We start from the raw sequence: 17374 nt of genomic DNA, 5'->3' as shown, positions 1-17374 counted from the left end.
GGCCCTTTCTCTTGTACCCACCTGGACGCTGGAACTGATCTGTGCGAAGCTAAGGGGGAGTGGCTGGCACCGGTGCACTGCTGTGTCCACGCCGGACAGAGCACTGCTTGGTACCTGACCATGGGGCGGGCCTCAAGGGGAGGGAGCACTTGGGCTGGAGCCACACATCACATCATATTCCAGGGACAGCAGGGCTGCTGGTGTCATTATCTCTGGTTCAGGTTAGTGGCTTCAGCAGCCCTCTGGGGTGGTGGCCTTGTTACCAGCCAAGGCCTCTGGGTCACAATTCTTGGCTGTCGAGGAAATGAGGTCATCTGGGGCAGGTGGCTTGGGATCTTGTGGTCACAGACCGAGTTGTCCAGTCAGCCTTCAGCTCTGACGTTGGCTTTGACCCTGAGATTGGCAAGCAAAAAAATAAATGTATCCAGCTCTCTCCCTATTCTGATAAAAGCCTGGAGGACAAACTCTGGCTATTGTTTACTGATAAATGTTTATAAAGCCCCCTGAATGCCAGGCATGATATAGAGCAAGGAATATGCAGAACTTTTGCAGATCTCTCCAGAGGCTGTGCCTTCTTTTGAGATCTGAGGCTGAAAAGATCTTATTTGGTGAAGAGTCTTGATTTGTTATTTGTGTCCTGAGGAGGGTTTTTTTCCCCCTTAATGTGTATGTGTGTGTGTGTGGGGGGGGGTCAAATATGTCATAGTGGTGTTTATTAAACACCAATAATATGCCTAACCCTGGCTTTGGGTTGGGCATTAGGGAAGCAGAGTAGGGTCTGGGTCAAAAGCATGGGCTCTGGAATCAGATTGCATGGATTCAAATCCCATCCTTCCTGTGATGAGCTTTGGGACCTTTAGCAAGTTAACTAGTCTTTCCGTGCCTCAGTTTCCTCTTATTCAAAAGAGGGATACTGATAGCACCCACTTCCCTGGGTGGGAGAAGAGGAAATGATGCATTAGGAGCACTGAACGTGATGTGAAGTAGGTGCTCAATAAAGGCTGTTAATATTGGTAGTAGTTCTTAGTTAGCATAAGAAGTTCACATACAACAAAAATTGAATGGACAAGACCTGATTTCTCTTAAGTTTGCAGTCTTTTGGGGGGAGATCAGATTAAGACACTTGGTCCTATTAACAGTTAGTTTATGGCAATAGCAATTAAGTCCAAATGGTGTGGTTTGTATTACAAGTCCTACAGAAGCTGGGGGGAGCTCCTAGGAGGAGATGGGGCTCCCCGTGGTCATGTCACATGGGTAAAGGAGTGAGGAGAGACAGAGGAAGGAGCATGTGGCAGGTGGCAGGGAAACATTCCAGCCAGTCTGGTGGGCAGCAATTGTCAGGGTAGGGAGTGTTTAGGGGGCCAGCTGGGATCTGCTTCATCCAGAGATAAAATTTGACATGTCCCTGTGGAGTGGAAATGGGGTGAGAGAGGCAGAGAAGCTAGTTTCTTTTCCTCCTCCTCTTTCTTAGTTATAAATGCCTTTATTGTATTTTCATAACTATTGACCTGAAATTGTAGGATGCAAATTGTAGGGTGCATCGCTATGTTAATTGATAGAAAACCAAACTTGCAGCAACCTTATTTGTTGAGAGGTTTACTGAGAACTTGGGTGGGGTGGGGGGAAACTTTAAATAGGCACAATTAGTTGTTATAAAATTCTCAAAACTTGTTATTAAAGCATAACATGCCAGCAAAAAAGGGCATAGATCATAGATCATAACTGTAGCTTGATGGATTTTCACAAACTGAACACACCTGTGTAAGCAGCACCTAGATTAAGAAACAGCCTTTGCCAGCACCCCAAAAGCCTCCTCATACTCTTCCAGCCACTGCTCCCCCACTACAACCTCCATCCTGACTTCTGACAGCATGGGATAGATTTACCTGGTTCTGGGATTTCTGCAGACAGACTCATATGGCAGACACTCTTGTGTTTGGTGTCTTTGGCTCAGAATCTTCTCGTGAAGAGCCATCCTTGTTGCTGCAAATAGTTGTAGCTCATCTATTCTCATTGCTGCGAATTACCACCATTTATTTCTAAAATTTTTTTTTTTAACGTTTATTTATTTTTGGGACAGAGAGAGACAGAGCATGAACGGGGGAGGGGCAGAGAGAGAGGGAGACACAGAATCGGAAGCAGGCTCCAGGCTCTGAGCCATCAGCCCAGAGCCCGACGCGGGGCTCGAACTCGCGGACCGCGAGATGGTGACCTGAGCTGAAGTCGGATGCTTAACCGACTGAGCCACCCAGGCACCCCCCACCATTTATTTCATTCATTCTACTGATGAGGAGCATGGGCATCGCTTCTGGTTTGGGGCTTGAGGTAGGCCCCTTGAAAGATGTCCATGACCTAATCCCTGGTCATAGGTACTGTTCACTGGTAATACCTGAGACTGAGTTACCCTACATGGCAAAAGGGACTTAGCAAATGTAAGTCAAGGGTCATGACATAGGGATGACCCTGAATTATTTGGGTGGGACCATTGTAACAAGGATCCTTACAAGAGGGAAGCAGGAAAGTCCACTTCAGAGAATGAGACATGAAAGTGGAAGCAGAGGTGAGAGAAGAGATTTGAAGATACTACATTGCTGTCTCTGAAATGGAGGAAGGGGCCATGAGCTGAGGAATGCGGGTGGTTTCCAGAAGCTGGAAAAGGCAAGGAATGGATTGTCCTCTAGAGCTTCCAGAAGGAGTACAGCCCTGCTGACTCACTTTAGACCCATTTTTCTTACCTCCAGAACTATAAGATGATAAATCTGTGTTGCTCTATGCCACTAAGTTTGTGGTAATTTGTTACAACAGCAATAGGAAACTAATAGAGGGTTGTTATACATAATGCTACTGAGAACTTTCTAGAAAACCTCTTGGTGCACGTATGTACCTAGGAGGAAATGCAAGGATTGCCGCAGTCCTCAAAAGTGGTTGGACCCATTTGTGCTCCTACCAACAGCAAGAGTGAGAGCTCTGGTTGCATTCAATCCTCACCAACACTTAGTGCCTCCTGAGGAGAGAGGTTTTTCAGTGAAAAATTAGCAGGGCTCGGTGTCCCAGGGATACAGTTGGGCTTGCAGGAGGTTGGTGCTGGTCAGTGCTGCTCCAGACAGCTGAGGAGAGGGATGAGGAAGTGGCAAGTGCCTGAGTTTCTAGCTGGGAAGAAGTAGAATTCATCTCCCATGGAAGTGACTTGGATGGGAAATACTGAATAACTTTAGGCGAATATAGAACTTTCCAGGCTGGCTCAGTCAGAAGAGCATGCGACTCTTGATCTCGGGGTCATGAGTTTGAGCCCCATGTTGGGTGTAGAGATTACTTAAAACTAATATCTTTTTTAAAAAATACAGAGCTTTCTAGCTTAAGAGTTAGGACACCACTTATCTTTGTAACTTTTTGATTAACCAAGCTGAGTGGGGAGTGTCATGTACAGGCAGAAAGCCTGTGCTGTTCAGCCAACTGCTCAGATTTGAAAACTGCCTTCATTGTAAGCCCTATGACTTTAGGCCACAACCTCTCAGAGCTCCAGTTCTGCCATCTATAAAATGGGTATGGTCCTACCTACCCTGTGGGGCCACAGATGGATGAGAAGACTCTGTGTTTGAGCCCTGAGTTTACTGCCTACACACAGGTGCTGAATCACAGGTAGCTGTGGTTATTAGGGATGGTGGTATTAAGCGTATAAATTTCTTTTAGAGAAGTTGGCAACCCTGGGTTCAGAGTGTTCACGGGACTAAGTGGCTGTCTTGGGGGGATGGGGGTCTGAGACTATCACACACTTGGTTGGCATCCAGGATGGGGGGTGTCAGGCACATGGTCCACCCTTCTAGGGCTTTATAGAGACACTGTCTCCCACAGTACCCGCCCCCCCCCCCACCTTTTTGAAACTGCTTTTGAAACTATTCATTCATCATTTGCTCATTCATTCATTCAGCCATTAATGAGTTTTATCATGCACATTACAATACACTGATTAGGGGCACAGGCTCCCAGATCAAATGCTTGGTTCAAGTCTCAATTTTATTTGCTGTTTGTATGGCATTTGGCCAAATCTTAATTTCTTTGTGCCCAGTCTCTGATTTGTTAAGTGAGGCAGTATCTGCCTCCTAGGGCTGATATGAGATTGATGAAATAATTCAAGACAGTGCCTGGCCTTGGGCACCCCTCAGTGCTAGGGTACAGTCAGGTGCTCCCAATCTCTGCCCTTAGCCACAGGCAGAAGGGTGATGGTTTATCAGTGGTTGTCTACAGAATGCTTTCTCCAATACCAGGAGGGAAAACCTGAAACTCTGACCCAGAGCTAGCTCGTGGTCCCTTTGAAGGCAGGCTCTGACCTCTCACAGCTGCTTGGGAAACGTGGCTTTGAGGAGAGTTGGCATAATTTGAGGATGTAGGTGTTAACCCCCCCCTTGCAGCACTTACTGGGCTGTGGAATGGCTTGTACACTGAGTAGACGTGGCTTCCAGGCTGAACTGAGGTGGACTGAGGTGTTCACAGCGACAGAGGCGACCCTGGTGTGGCATTCTTACTTTCTTCCCTCTCCCTTCATGGTGGGGATCGTGGGGATGTGGGGGCCCCTCTGAGTCTCTGAGCCTATGTCTCACTACCCTTCCGTCTCTCCTCATTCCAGGATCCACATCTTCCCTCTTGCCTTATTCCGGGCCCCTCTGTAATGCACATGCCTTAGCTGATGAAGTTAGCTCTGATGGAAGCCAGAGCAGTGGTCCCAGACAGGGATCCAGATGCTAAAAATATCTCATGGTGCGCTCTTTGTAAGTTACATAAAAGAGCAGCATTGGAGACTGTGGCTTTCCCCCCACACTGACTCTTTCCAATGCCTTGGGGTGCCAGAGTCCAAGGTATCTGGTCCTGCTCACCTGGATCTGAGAGTTTCTATCCTAATAGGGCTTTTTTTTTTTTCTTCAAGATTTTATTTTTAAGTAATCTCTACACCCAGTGTGAGGCTCACACTTGTAACCCTGAGATCAAGAGTTACATGTTCCACCGACTGAGCCAGCTAGGCTCCCCACTAATGGTGCTTTGATCTGGGAAAAGGCCAGACTCATGGTGTGGCAGATGGAGGAGGCTGGGTGGGAGATTTGGCCAAGCAGATTTGTTGCTCAAGAGTCAAAACAGCTGATGCATCAGCATGGAAGATCACAGAAGATCACAGATGTCCAAATTACCTTGAACCCTCGGAGGCACAAGGTTGGAGACCGGTACACCATCTTTCAATGTGGTGTGCACAGCGAGTCCTTCTGGTGTTGGAACTAATGACCATTTCTTTCTTTGACTGACACCAAATGAAGCAGTAGGTTTGTGTTCAGGTCCATGCTGAAGAATGAGAATATGCCTTAATGCAAAACCCACTCCCCCTGCGTGGCGAGGAATGCAGTACCTGAGGCTGGAGATGGAACCTCAGTGTCCTCTCTCAGACTCACCTGGGGCCATGCTCAGGGTGTGGAAGAGTGAGTGGGTGGAATCCTCCACCCAACAGAATGTTCTCTCTCTGTCTCATCCCTGTGTCTCTCTTAGTTTCTGTTGCTTCCAAGGACATAGACTTGAATCCTTAAATGTGGTTATCATGTTCATTGGGATATTTTACCACTCCAAGTCGTCATTTTGTGAAGCAAAGCTCACAACTCACACTTGTGGATCCCAGTGTTCCTAATTCTGGCCACAAGCTCTGCTCTTGACAGACTTCACACTAGAAGGTATTACATGCTCATTAACATCTCTTCATCCATCTAATACTGATTAAGTACTACTTAAATTGCATGTGGTTTTACCAAAATTGTGACCAAAATAGTCTGGCAGCACCTGTCTCCATAGACATAACATGTTGTAAGCTCCAAATAACCAAACCCACCCTCAGAAGGGCCCCAAAGGGAATATTTACTCAGTGCCAACTGGGATGAGCATTAACTAGCCATAAAAATAGAATCAAATAAAACAATGATGTAAAAAAAAAAAAAAAAAAAAAAAAAGAAATTTCTCACTAATGTAGTAGTTAGAAGGTGAGAGGCTGACTGTGCTCCATGCAGTCAATCATAGGCCTAGGTGCCTTCTGTCTTGTCACTCCATTATTTCCAAATGCATGGTCATCATGTGCACAATCAGAGCTGAGTTAGCCAGTGGGAGCCAGTGGGAAGGGTGGATAAGGCATGCTCATGTCTTAAGACCTATATGGGGAAATGGCACCTTTCCTCTTTGATTCCATTGGGAACTCAATGGAATTGGGAACTCAGTGCCACACCTACCTGCAAGGATGCTGGGAAATGTAGTCCCTGATAAAACTCAAATAACTATGGAAGAAAGGGAGAATGGATTTTAATGGATACTGGGCAGCCTTTGACATATCCCCCTTGTATGTATTTAATGCAACTCTCTGTGCATTTATAACAGAAATATGTCCAGGTTCTAAACATTGGGTTGTTTTGTTTTTTTCAGAAAGAAGACCTGGCCTGGCCATGCTGTGTCTATGGACAGTTCCACAGTAATGAATCAGTGCGTCTTCAGAGGGATGGAAGAAAACAAAGAAAGGTAAAAATATCTTTAAAAATTAAGATTTAAAAAATTCTCACAGGCACCAATTAAATGCAATGTAGGCTTTCATCTAAGTCTATATAAGTCAGTGGAGGCCATCAAGAATTGGAGATAGCAGAATTTCATGTGTCCCCTTTTCATATCTCCAATTTCTGACACCAGAGGAGGATACCTTTGTTAAGTATGAGGGAATTTTTCTAAGAATTAGAAGGAAGAGTTGGTATAAATAGAACTAATGAGGTATAGAATTAAATACTGGATTCTGAGAACTATGGACACTTGCTCAGATGAGCTGTGTCTGTATGTGTGGGTGGCCAGTCCTGGAGGGAGGCAGACAGCCCCTTAGCTCTTGGCAGCTATGTCTTTCTCTCTCTCTACCTCCTCTTTTTCTCCTTAAAAAATAAATGTATTCATTTAATTTTATTTTAATGCCCAAGAGATGCATAGATACATTTTTTCTTAGTTAAAAATAGGTGACACACCCTGCCTGGTTTCATTGCCAGCCTCCCCATCCCACACCTGCCTTTCCCAGAAGTAACTACTGTGACCTCCTTTTGTACATTTCCTTCCAGAACTTTTTCTAGGTGCTTATATATGTAGAAAAAGTCATTCTTTCCTTCCTTCCTTTTTTCTTTTCTTTCTAACTTTTCTTTCTTCCTTCCTTCCTTCCTTCCTTCCTTCCTTCCTTCCTTCCTTCCTTCCTTCCTTCCTTCCTTCCTGATACAGGTTGTCATGCTATGCATGTTGGTCTATTTTGTAACGTTTTTTAAAAATCCAATAATATGCCTTAAAATGCTTTCAAGACTGTGTATGAGAATCTACTTTGTTTTTTGTTTTTGGTTTTGGTTTTTTGAGAGAGTACGCACACATGCACAAGCAGGGGAAGGGCAGAAAGAAAAGGAGAGAGAGAACCCCAAGTGAGCTCCACACTCACTACAGAGCCCAACACGGGGCTTGATCCCACCACTGTGACATCATGGCCTGAGCTGAAATCAAGAGTTGGATGCTCAACTGACTGAGCTACCCAGGTGCCCCTACCTTGTTTTAGTCTATCACAAAATGAATAGTGTATTCATGGTATAAGAATCCACTGTTTATTGAGCCATGTTCCCGTGAGCGGTGGGTAGGTGGGTCCCATTGTTTGCCCTTATATCAGTGTTGGGGGGCACTTTCTGGTGTGTGCTTCCTGCACAAATGCGTGGATAGTTCTCTTAGGAGGTTACCGAGGAGTGAAGTTGTCGTGCCATCCTGTGTGTACATTTAAGATCTTACTAAAGATTTCCAAGTCATTCTCTAAAGACCATTTGTCAATAGGGTGCCAGATTTCCTGTTTGCCTGCCCTCCCACTGCCCCTCAGATCTTCATGCTCCTTTGTTTTTGCTGGTATGTTGAGTGAACAATGGTATCTCTCCATAGTTGTCATTTCCTCTCCCATCTCTGGGGAAGTTCATCTCCTTGGGTCTCTCCGTTACCTGGTTTCATCTCTCAATGGCAAATGGAGAGCCTGTACTCACAGGGGTCTAGTGACCTCTCTTGAGGCCCAGGACATCTGGGCAGCCCTGATCCTATCCAGAAGAGGGCACCACTTCATTTTCCCTTCTGAAAAGTATCTAAGCATGCTTCTCCAGGGGAGTGTATCAGGATTACCTGCTTCTCTTTTGACTCCTGGTTTTGAAGAGACTTTGGTTGGATTTTCCTACTTCAGGTGGCTCCTTCCACCGCCCACTGTCACCACCATCATCATTGGCAACCATCTGAGTTTATGGTATGTGTCAGGCTCTGTGTGGATCACTGGGCTGACATAGCTCATTTAATTCTCACATGGCCCCGTAAGATAGGAAGTTGTGTTATTACCTTCATTGTGGCCACTAGGCAACATTAAGACAAAAATTCATTCAAAACCAACCCAAACCACAAAAACTACCTTGCCAAGGAGCCCCAGCTCCTAGCATTGCCCTCACTTGCAATGGCAAACAGACCCATGTTAACTTCTCCTCGAGGACGTAGCTGTGGGGCCATCAGGCCCATGTTTGCAGTTGCCTTGGTTGCTACTTTGCATCCATGGTCTTCCTGGAGGGGAGGTGGGAGCTGAGGGTTTGGTTTTGGGTTTTGTCTCCAGCTGGTATGTGAACACAGGCTCCTTCAGATCACTAACTAGCCCCTTTGCTCTGGGATATCGTTGGGGTGGCGGCCTCACCTGAGTTTGTCCAAAATGCTTCTCTGGAAAGGGGTTTTCTAGGGTTAGAAAACAGAATTCAACCAAGTAAATTTGAAGATCGAATTGGCTTTTATTATGTGATTCATGAACTGGGCAGTATCTCACATACCAAGTAGAAAGGAGCTTGGACGAGGTGTACAGAATGGAAAGTTTTTATAGGAAGGAAGGTGGGGCAAGGAATTATTAGCAAAAGAAAGATTGTTTCAGGCCAAGACACCTTTTTAGGGTCAGGGAGGGAACAGTAGGGTTTTAACCTTGCAGATAACCTGACTAATGCTGCTTAGAAAATTTTCAGGTTGACTTGTAAAAAGGTCACATTCCTGGGATAGGTTGAAACTCTAATGAAGTCTTGGTTTGCTGGTGTGGGGGGAAATGACTTCAATTTGGGCTTGTTTTTATTATTATTATTATTATTATTATTATTATTATTATTAAGTTTATTTATTTATTTATTTAAGTCCTCTCTATCCCCAACATGGGGCTTGAACTCATGATCCAGAGATCAAGAGTTGCACACTCCTCTGACTGAGCCAGCCAGGCACCTGGGCTTGTTTTTTGTTTTTTTGTTTTAACAGCAGGTTGAGCATACTTATCATGGGGGTAAATCTGCTTTATTAGGATAAATACACCCACTGAGCTATGGAGGGAGATGTGCCACTCACCCCCACAGACCTGATCAGTCACCCTACTCTAAAATTGTAATCTTAGGGGCGCCTGGGTGGCTCAGTTGGTTAAGCATCCAACTTCGGCTCAGGTCATGATCTTGCAGTTTGTGAATTGGAGCCCCTTATCGGGCTCTGTGCTGACAGCTCAGAGCCTGGAGCCTGCTTTGGGTTCTGTGTTTCCCTCTTTTCTTCTGCTCCTCCCCTGTTCACACACACACACACACACACACACACTCTCACTCTCTCTCTCTCTCTCTCTCTCTCTCTCAAAAATAAACATTAAAAACATTAAAAACTAAATACGTAAACAAAATTGTAACTTTAGATCTCATTCTAAAAGCAGGCAGTATGCAATTCCAGAGGGCTTCCTGAGGCCCTCCTCCCATTATGTTTCAGAGACAAGCAAATTTAGACCTGGAAGATCCTCGGCTCCTTATTACCGTTTCTTGCTTCTTCATCAACAGTTTTAAGCCATCAGGCCTAGGGTGATGATGTTATTGTTCAAGTTCACACAGACAAGCCTCTGTCTCAGGTCATAGGGTCTGGCTCTGGCTCTGGCTCTTTGTACATCACAGCTACCTCTCATGTCATTATTAGAACACTGATCACACTTGTTCCAAAAATTGAGCTTATTAGCAGATAATGCCTTGAAGGAAACTTGCCCATTGATCATTCGATTATTCGTTCAGTGGGCATTTAGTGAATACTACCTGTGTACCTGAGACAAAAAGATGGGTAAGATGAGTTGTTAGAGAATTCGGAGTTTGGGGGGGGGGGGGGTGGCGGGCAGGAGGTAGTCACACACATGATAAACAATGGTTAAGTAGAAAAGTGGTTCTTCATTGGTCAGTGGGGATAATAATAGTGTCTCCTGCACTGGTTTGTTGGGGCATGTCCTGAGTTAATTATAGTAAAGCACCTAACATATAGTAAGCACCCAATAAAGGTGACTCATTTCATTTTTGTTGTTTATTTTTTTTTAATTTCTTTCTAATGTTTATTGTTCTGAGAGAGAGAGAGAGAGAGAGAGAGAGAGAGCACGTGAGCGCACGGGGGAGGGGCAGAGAAAGAGGGAGACACAGAATCTGAAGCAGGTCCCAGGCTCTGAGCTGTCAGCTCAGAACCCAACGTGGGCTTGAACTCACCAACCATGAGATTATGACTGGAGCCAAAGTCAGATGCTGCACTGACTGAGCCACCCAGGTGCCGCTTTGTTGTTTATTTTTATTCCTATATAGGGTGAGGAACCTAGGAAGATTTTTTTATCAGGAGATTGATAGGGTCAGACTTGTGTTTTAGAAATGATAATCAGTCGACACTATTTCTCATCCTAAATGTGTTCATCTTTTTAGTGTCTGCCTTACCTATTGGACTGTGAATTCCATAGGGCCAAATCTCCCCTATCATTTACCCAGTGTGTGGCACACAGTAGGTGCCCACTAGTATTTCTGGACTGATGAGTTATGGGGTGGAATAGTGACAAGGGGTAGACCCTGGGTCCCTGAGGTGAGGTGCTGTGACAAAGGTGGCCGGAGAGAAGGACCTCAGCTCACCTGGGGCCACCCCCACTTTTCCGAGGACAGTGGCTCCAGGCCCTGCTTACAGACCACACTTCCTTGTGCGGGGACACAGTTTTTGCTCCTGAGCTTTGTGGCCATTCTGTCTTTTTCGTCTAGTGACTTTTTTGAGGAGACCTCATCTCACAGCCTTTATTGACTGAGCAACCGTGAGTCACTATGTCTAGCTCTAGCTGCTAACTCACTAGAACACAGGATTCTAGAAGATTAAGCCCCTGGTGAGTCACTATGTCTAGCTCTAGCTGCTAACTCACTAGAACACAGGATTCTAGAAGATTAAGCCCCTGGGGAGTTCAGTTTTCTGCTGCCATCAGTGACTGTGCCTCAGTTTCCTCAGCTGTGCAGCAGTGGAGTTAGGCAGGTGGAATTTCTGATGTTCAAAGAGGAAAATTTTGAGGGGAGAAGTCCTTACTCTTCTTGTAAATCCATCCTATAAATGGACCTGTGGGGAAATGGGTGGGTGGATAGCACTTAACCCATGCTGGAGAAATGGAGAGGTTTAAGTTCATTCATTTGCTTATTCATCCATTCACTCATTAATTCATTTATTCAGTCAGTCAACGTCCCTTTGGGATGTTGCTGTATGGGAAAATGCTCAGATAAGGAATTATTAAGGCCTTTCACTTTCAGATTAGACAAATGCATGTCTCTTTATGAAAATAAAGATCCTCTCTGGCTCACTCCTTTATTTTAGTGTCTTAGGCACCTCCTTTGTGCCAGCTCTGCTAGACTTTACTCTCCTGGAAGGCTGGCCTCATCTGGTGCAGGGACACCCACACCTGGCTCAGGGTCCAGTGCACAGGGAGCGGCTTCAGTTGACTGAACTGGATAGAAAACAGTAGTTTTTAGATGGTGATTAGTAATTTTTAGACATGAAGGGCTGAATCCAACACTGAGATTTGCCCCAGAGTGGTGTTCTGTTTCATGCTCAGAGTGACTGATTTGTTGCATGCTCAAGAGCCCTCACCTGTAGACAGCTTAGTGCTGCTGCCTGTTGTTAGTTGTTCTCTTGATCCCTTATCAGCGTGCATCTTGTCCTTAGGCTGGAGCTGTTTCGGTGGCTGATTTTTATTAGTTCTTTGTCCACTGCCCACAGGGCTGTGTGGGGCCCTGCTCTACTTCCTCTAGAAATTCAGCTGCTGACCTTGAGAAGCTGGAAACCCAGCAAAAGGGAGGGTATAATTTCTCCTGACCTGAGGTTCTAGCCTTATCTCTTGGACTCAGAAGCCCGGTAACCTTGGGCAAGGTGCTTTACCTCCCCAAGTTGTCTTCTTAGAGGTCCCCTCAGTTACCTATAGTCTCCTCATTAGAATATTATTTCTTCCAAGCATCAGCAGGCTTTGCAGGGAACAATGGGGCTTGCTGCCAAACTTTATTTGGGTATTGCTGACTTAAGCTCAGATAAATGTGGCCTTTCTCGCAGGACCCAACAGAGCTAGTGTGCATGGAGGGGCCTCTCAGGAGAGGGTAGAGTGTGTAGCCTTCCTCATCTGCTGTTGCATAGGTCACACTGGGGATGTGCTGGGTTGGGAAATCTTGAAGTTTCCTCCCAGAGCTTCAGCGATGTGCATAGGACAGAAAGGCAAAGTAACCAAGAACACAGATGTTGGATTTTGAATGGTATAGCACTTTTTTTTTTCCATTAGGAACTTTAGTTTTTGTTTTTTTTTAATGTTTAGTTTTCGAGAGAGAGAGAGAGAGGGTGTGTGTGCACAGGCTGGGGGGGGGAGGGGCAGAGAGAGGGAACAGAGGATCTGAAGCAGACTCTAAGCTGACAGCAGAGAGCCTGATGCAGGGCTCGAACCCATGAACCAAACGGCGAGATCATGACATGAACCAAGTCAGGCACTGAACCGACTGAGCCACCCAGCCTCCCCTCTGTTAGGAACTTTATAATAGTATAGTAGGCAAAAGGTAGAACAAATCTTCCAACCCCTATTATAAGCCTCCTGGCGAGTGAGTTGAGGGTAAGCAGGAGGCTCAGGCATCTTCAAAAAGGTTTTCATTCAAGCAGAAACTCTCCCTCCCATGCAAAGAGCCCTAGATGCAAGTTAAAAAAATGTTGTGCAAGCACTGCTCTCTTCCTGGCTCTGTGACCTTGGGGGTGTCTCTTTGCTTTTCAGATTCTTCTCTGGCTTAAAAGAAAGAGGTTGGTTGGTGGGTTTCCTTTCAAGCCTAAAATTTTCAGCATGTTGTTTAAAACAACTATCAGCCCCATGGGGTCCCTGGGTGGCTCAGTTGGTTAAGCATCCAACTTCAGCTCAGGTCATGATCTCACGGTCCCTGAGTTCTAGCCCTGCTTCGGGTTCTGTGCTATCAGTTCAGAGCCTGGAGGCTGCTTCAGATTTTGCATCTCCCTTTCTCTCTGCCCCTCCCCTGCTCACGCTCTGTCTCTCTATATCAAAAAATGAATAAACATTAAAAAAATTAAAAAAAAAATAAAACAACTATAAGCCCCATGAGGGCAGATGGGGTCTGTGTGTCTTCTTCTCACTGACTTCTCCGGGCAGTGCCTGGGATGTAAACATTTGTTGAATAAATGTGAAAGCAGAATAGGCCCCTTATTCCATTCATTGGCATAATCCCACAGACAGCTTACTTGGTTATTGCTAAAGTAATTTAGTGAGTGCATGTGATATTATTTGAGACACATGAAGACCCCTTGAGGGAGACGATGTTATTTGATAGATGAGGAACTGAGATTTTGAGAAGTCAGGGGCTGGACTGTGGTCCTCTAGCAAGGGACGGAAGAGCCAAGACAAGACTCAGGTTCCTGAACCTTAAGTTCTGTGTTGTTGCTTTCCTGTGACTATCCCTAACGTATGTTGATTTCTCAAAGAAACCAGCCAGCGATTATTTGAGTATCTTTCATGTGCTCAGCACTCCATCAGGCATTCTGGGGGGATATAGTCAGATGTGGACCTTGCTTACAGTAAAGAAGGAGAGATAAATAATAGAACACAAGAAGGGCATGAAGAAGGGCCTAGCAAGATCTAACATATAGTGAGTACTTGGAAAATCTCTAAAAACACTCAAACTGGAGGGCATTTGAATGGGCAAAGCACTCCGTGGTGTTCCAAGAAATGCAATTCATGGAACACAGCAGGTAGGAAAAGAGAGTCTTTGAGAGTTTTGGTCTGTGGCCCCCACTCATCTGGCAGAGGAAGCTGAACCAGCCCCCACTCTGTGGAAGGATGGATCTTGGGTGAAAAGCAGCACCCGTCCTGATGCTGAGCCTTTGCTGGGTGGAGACCACGTGCAGCAATCTCCCTTCTGGGGAATCCATAGAAAATTCCTTCCAGGCAAGAGCCTGGCACTTTCCCTGGAGGTGAATCAACCTTTTCAACAACAAGGGTGGTGAATTGGGTTTGGAGAGCTGGGGAGGCCACGGATGGTGGTGTGTAGGCTTAATGGAAATTATCAAGAATTATCAAGATACATTTATGAGGTGCTGGTTTTGTTTGGGAGTTCTGCTAGGGTGTGGATAGGGAGAGTCTTGAGGCTTGTGTTCTGTAGGTGGGAGGAGAGCATGGGAACTCGGGGTAAGGCTTCCCCAAAGATTACTGCTGGGACTGTAGCCGAATGTGGCTTTGTCCCACCTGTGTGTGGTGTTGTGTGTGCCGTGTGTAGCCCGAGCAGCAGCCAGTGTCTTCCTCAAGGATGGGTATTGATGGAGGCTCAATGCCAGGCACTGTGCTGGACTCAGGGATATACCTCTGGCTAGGACAGGCAGGAGCCGGATAACATCTAACAGGGTCCCTTCCCTGGAGTGTTTTTTTTTTTAATTTTTTAAATGTTTATTTATTTTTGAGAGAGAGAGAGAGAGAGAGAGAGAGAGCGAGCAGGGGAGGGGCAGAGAGAGGGAGACCCAGAGTCCGAAGCGGGCTTCAGGCTCTGAGCTGTCAGCACAGAGCCGGACATGGGACTCAAACTCAGACTGTGAGATCACGACTAAGTTGGTTGCTTAACCGATTGAGCCACCCAGGTGCCCCCACCCCCGGGGTGTTTTGTAGTTTAGTTTAGGTTTTATAAGGGCTGGGAACTAAACAGGAAGCAGAAACAGGAGTACAAGAAGGAATGTGTTTTAGAAAAATCACTTTTCTTGTTTTGTTTTGTTTTGTTTTCTGTATGTAGGAAAGCTATTGGTTAATAATTTATTTTATTAATGTTGACTAATATTGTAAAATTGTCCTATTGGTTCTAATATTTTTTTAGATATTATTATTATTATTATTATTATTATTATTATTTTGTGTGTGTGTGGAGGGATTTTTCCAGGCACATAATCACATCTTCTGCAAGTTAATTGTATTTTGCTTCTTCTTCCTTCCCAATTGGTAAAGCTTTGTTTGTTTGTTCATTGGTCTAATTAGATTGGCGAATGCTTTCTGCATAATGTTAAACAATGACTATATTTCACGTCATTTTTTTACCTTATACTGACATCAGTGGGAGTGCTGGCTCTCAGTTTGAGCTGTATATTTCTTGAGAAAGTTCCTCTCTGTTCCTATTTTGTTAAGAGATTTTGTTAAAGAGTCAGGAATAAATGTTGAAATTTAACAAGATTGACATCTAAAAAGACATATGTGTTTTTCCTTTTGGACCTGTTAATGAGGTAAATTGTACTGATATATTTCCTAATATTGATCCATCCTTGCATTCCCGGAGTGAGCCACATCTGGTTGTGCTCTGTCTCTCTTTTATTTAAAAAAAAATTTTTTTTTAACATTTATTTATTTTTGAGACAGAGAGAGACAGAGCATGAACGGGGGAGGAGCAGAGAGAGAGGGAGACACAGAATCGGAAGCAGGCTCCAGGCTCTGAGCCATCAGGCCAGAGCCTGACGTGGGGCTCGAACTCACGGACCGTGAGATTGTGACCTGAGCTGAAGTCGGACGCTTAACCGACTGAGCCACCCAGGCGCCCCTCTGTCTCTCTTTTAATTAAAAAAGTATGTCAAAGGGCACCTGGGTGGTTCAGTTGGTTAAGTGTCTGACTCTTGGTTTCAGCTCAGGTTATGATCGCACAGTTTGTGGGATCGAGTTCCATGTGGGACTTTGCACCAACAGTATGGCAGCCTGTTTGGGATTCTCCTTTTCCCTTTCTCTCTGCCCCACCCCCCTCAAAATATATAAACAAACTTTAAAAAAAGTATTTTGAGCTACTTGCCATAATTTGCATTATTGCCCCTTGGAGATGCAGTGGTTTCTCCCGTGGTTTAGAGTAACACCAACAGAATAGCTTTACTTCAGTTTGAGACATCAGAAACTAGAGTCATGAACAAATCATTAGTTCATTAGGCCAATATACCATTACTGAATGTTAATATGTGCACTGCTGGATGGATGGCCTTCAGTGTCCCTTATAACTAGGAGTTCTTGTGATTGTATGCAGTGGTTCCATTCAGTCAGGATTTGTTATTGTTGCAAGTGACAGAAACAAAATTCAGTCTGGATTAAGGGAATATGGGGTTCCTATGAATGGGTGGCCCAACAGTAGGTAGCTTCAGGCATGGCCGGATCCAGGGGCTCAGAGTTATTAGGTTTTGGTTTCACTCTTTACTTCCCTTGGCTCCACTTTCTTCTGTATTGGCTTCATTCCCCGGAAGGTTCCTTCACAGGATACCTCCCAGAAGCTACAGGCTGATATTGTCCCACAGCTGTGGAGAGTTTATCATTCCCACTTGTTCCAATAGGACTTCCCAAGTAGACTCATATTTGTTCCACTTGGGACACATGCTATCTCTGGAACTCAAGGGTGGGGGGATAAGATCAGCCTCACCTGGACCCATGGACTGAGAGGGGGAAAAGGTGGTTCCCCCAATGGGAAAGCCAAGTGCAGTTACCCACAGACAGGCAATCAGAGGCACAGTGGCAGAAACCCCCAATGTTTGTGCCATCGGGGCCAGTGATCCCCTTTCTTTTGTGGTCTTTGCTGTCCTTTTTCACAGGTAGGAGGGATGGCTACAAGGGGCTGTGATTCCTTACCCAACCCTAGGGCCCAGCAAGTCAGTGACAGAGCCAGGATTCTAAGTCCCTACCTGAAATTCTAGGCCTTACTTGTTCTACTGAATTACACATAGAAACAGGAGTAGAGTTAAAAGTGTTAGCTGGGCACTTTGAGATTTGATTGTTAAATGAAGGATTTCCCTGGGCCTGCTCTCACCCCTGGCCCACTCACTGAACATAATAATTCATCTTGGTGATTTTCGTCCCCTCTCTATGACGAACTTAGAAGGTAGACAATTTTAAAGGGGTGTCTTTGATGGGATGTTAAGTATTTTATGTGGAGTGTGTATAGTAACAAAGTTTTAATTTGGCAGAATCTTGCCTGGTCTGATTTGTCATCTCTTCAAATATTTTTTGTTGTTGTTG

The 17374-nt window shown here is 45.2% G+C and overlaps 1 protein-coding gene across 2 annotated transcripts in view; it reads left to right on the top strand.

Moving 5' to 3' along the window:
- Positions 1–17374, top strand: part of ARHGEF3 (Rho guanine nucleotide exchange factor 3) — a 305569-nt gene that overhangs the window by 31548 nt on the left and 256647 nt on the right. For both annotated transcript variants that reach the window (XM_053897823.1, XM_019469998.2), the window contains exon 2: positions 6445–6537. In XM_053897823.1, the coding sequence (XP_053753798.1) occupies positions 6445–6537 (93 nt within the window). The remainder of the gene's footprint in view (positions 1–6444; positions 6538–17374) is intronic.

This window comes from Panthera pardus, unplaced genomic scaffold, assembly GCF_024362965.1.
Source record: "Panthera pardus isolate Hobbes unplaced genomic scaffold, ASM2436296v1 HiC_scaffold_8, whole genome shotgun sequence".
In the NCBI taxonomy this organism is placed as follows: Eukaryota; Metazoa; Chordata; class Mammalia; order Carnivora; family Felidae; genus Panthera; species Panthera pardus.
This window is presented reverse-complemented; position numbering and strand designations above follow the sequence as displayed.